Source organism: Neovison vison, chromosome 7 (genome assembly GCF_020171115.1).
Source record: "Neovison vison isolate M4711 chromosome 7, ASM_NN_V1, whole genome shotgun sequence".
Lineage (NCBI taxonomy): Eukaryota > Metazoa > Chordata > Mammalia > Carnivora > Mustelidae > Neogale > Neogale vison.
In genome coordinates, this window is record NC_058097.1 from 191952246 (window position 1) to 191955229 (window position 2984).

A 2984-nucleotide genomic window follows, 5' to 3' on the forward strand; every position below is an offset into this window, starting at 1 on the left:
CAGGTGATACAAGTATACAATTCAGTGAGTGTACTACTATATGTTCATCACATATCTAACCTGTCATCTAACCTACCCTCATAACCATCAGTTTGTTCTCTATACTTAAGAATCTGTTTGTTGATTTGACACCCTCATTCTGTTTTTTCCTATACTCATTTGTTTTGTTTCTTAATTTTCAGATGAGTGAAATCATATGGTATTTATCTTTCTATGACTGACTGCTTTCACTTTGCATACTACTTTCTAGCTCCATTCTTTTCATGGGAAATGGCAAGATCTCACTTCCCATTCTGGTTGATAATTGAGTCACATGCCATTATATCTATCTATCTATCTATCTATCTATCATCTATCTATATACAGATATATATATATATATATATATATATATTCACCATATACCTAAATATAGCATATATTTTCCAATTAATCATTTGATGGACACTGCAGCTATTTTCACAATTAGGTTATTGGAGATGCAACTGCTGTAACTTTTGGCATGCATGTATCCCTTTGAGTTAGTTTTTTGTATTCTCTGAAATGAATGAATTTTAGAAGCTCATGATACAACCCCTGGTATGCATCTATTCAAGGCATGGCTGTGAATCTGCTCTGCTCACTATGAGCATCAAACTCTATTGGCAATTCTAACTTGACAATACACACTACCCCTTTAGTAATGAAGCACCAACAGAGAAAGAAAATGGCTTCTTGCTGTAAAAGTAAGTTCTCTCACACTCCATTAACTAGATACAAGGATACTGAGTATTTCTGAATGCCTCTCAAAATTTCTTTTATTCCATTGATACAACCCATTGTAGATGGAATTATATTCACTTTTTTCTTTTAAGGTTATTCCTACCTTTCTGTATTTCAGTCTTGGAAAACATGCTGTATCTATGGTGTACTGGAAATTCTTATTTAGTCCTGACAGCATAAATAGTTTTAGTTCTTTCCCTCTTAGAGTTGAAGAAGTCTCTTGCTGTAGCCCTTATTTAACAATCATAGAAATTATCTGAATACCATGAGGTCTTTGTAATACTACATTTAGAAAATCCCATACATAATGCCTCTGTTATCCTAATAGTCAAAGGAAACATTAAAGCAATTATATAAGAAAAAATTAAATATATTCATATGTATATATGGCATATATACATATATACATATAAATATATATATAAAAGCCTTTGGCATTTAGTTCATTAGGATGAAACTTTTTTCAAGAAAAAGTAATGATATAATGAAAGGAACTTCTTGACTCACAGTTAGCTCTTTTGTTCTGAATGTGCTCAAGGGAAAGCAGGATTCTTTAATTGAAATGTGCTTCAAGAGAATTATAAGCCATAGAGAACAAGTTCGTCCTTTCTTTCTTTCTTTTTCTTTCTTTCTTTCTTTCTTTCTTTCTTTCTTTCTTTCTTCTTTCTTTCTTTTTCTTTCTGCCTGTTTGTTTCAAAAGTTGTGATTGTATAAATATCTTTCTCTTTACAAAACCAGAGTGTAGACTGATATGTGAGAAGTGTTTCATAATCCATAGTGTCAGAGTTGAGCTCTCAGATAAAGTAAGAACCAGGCTGGCATTATGAGAAAGTTTGAGGACAGAAGTACAGAAAATGTATGGAAATCAGTTGTCTTCTTAGAGTGCATCCAGCAAGTCAAGATATACACTATCATATATGATATGTGTACAGGTTAAGTAATCAACCAAAGTCCTCAATTCATCTTTTGCTTCCTGAGGAAATTTTGATATGCCAGAGCTTTCTCATGGCATTTTTCACTTCTGCATTCCTCAGGGTGTAGATGAGTGGGTTGAGAAAAGGGGTCCCAATAGTATAAAATACAGCCACCATCTTGTCCATGGGGAAAGTGGTTGGGGGGCGTGTATATATGAATATACATGGAACAAAGGTAAAGATAACTACTGTGATGTGAGAAGTGCAAGTTGAGAGAGCTTTTTTCCTCCCTTCTGCACTGTGATTTCTCAAGGAATGTAAGATGACAATGTATGAGATCATCAGAATCACAAAACTACTGGAGCAGATGGCTCCACTGTTAGACACCAATAGTAGGTTAATCCTATAGGTGTCCATGCAAGCAAGTTTCAGCAAGGGTTGCAAATCACAGCAGTAATGATCAATCAAATTGGGTCCACAGAAAGGCAGTCTCAAAGCCAGGATAATCTGAGCTATAGAATGGATAAAAGACCCTATCCATGCAAGAATAATAAGGATGGTACAGACTTGTCGTCTCATGATGGTTGGGTAATGTAAGGGCTTGCAGATGGCCACATAACGATCAGCAGCCATGAAGATGAGCACAAAGATATCCATACAGCCAAATAAATGTAGGGCAAAGACTTGAGTCATGCACTCATTGTAAGATATGATTTTTTTTGCAGAGAGTGAATCCACAAGTAGCCTTGGCGCTATGGATGTTGAGAAACAGGAATCAGCAAGGGACAAATAAAATAGGAAAAAGTACATGGGGCTCCCAAGTGTAGGGCTGTACTTGATGGTCACAATAATAAGCAAATTCCCTACCACGGTTCCCACGTAAAAAATGAAGAAGATTCCAAATACCATTTTCTGTCTCATGGGATTTTGGGTCAATCCTAACAGTATGAACTCAGTTACGCTGCTATTTTGTTGCATGATTTCAGGCAAAGTGGAGAAATTGAAGGTTAGAAATAATCTATAGATAAAAAGTATTATGAAGACTACTCTATTTGGAGATCAAACCATATGATCATGAATGTGTCAATTACCAGTATTGAATCCCTTACCTTCTGTGTTGTTTTCTTCTGAATAAGGTGGGAATCATAATATTTACTCACAATCTGTTCACCTGAGTGCTTATGGAAACAATGAAATATATTAATAATAAAAGAGCATGTGATTCCTCAGGCATAATAAACATTAATCTAGGGGATTGATATGAGATGGTTTCTTTCTGAAGTGAAGGTCTCTCTTTAGTTTACAGCA

The 2984-nt window shown here is 35.0% G+C and overlaps 1 protein-coding gene across 1 annotated transcript; it reads right to left on the reverse strand.

Moving 5' to 3' along the window:
- Positions 1-1721: 1721 nt before the first annotated feature.
- LOC122914381 (olfactory receptor 4C11-like) lies at positions 1722-2654 on the reverse strand. Its single transcript, XM_044261000.1, has one exon. The coding sequence runs from the start codon at positions 2652-2654 to the stop codon at positions 1722-1724; it is 933 nt and encodes a 310-aa protein (XP_044116935.1).
- Between the last annotated feature and the right edge of the window lie 330 nt (positions 2655-2984).

Excerpts from the sequence above, each read along its gene's own strand:
- LOC122914381 (XM_044261000.1), bottom strand. The coding sequence starts at position 2,654 with ATGCAACAAAATAGCAGCGTAACTGAGTTCATACTGTTAGGATTGACC.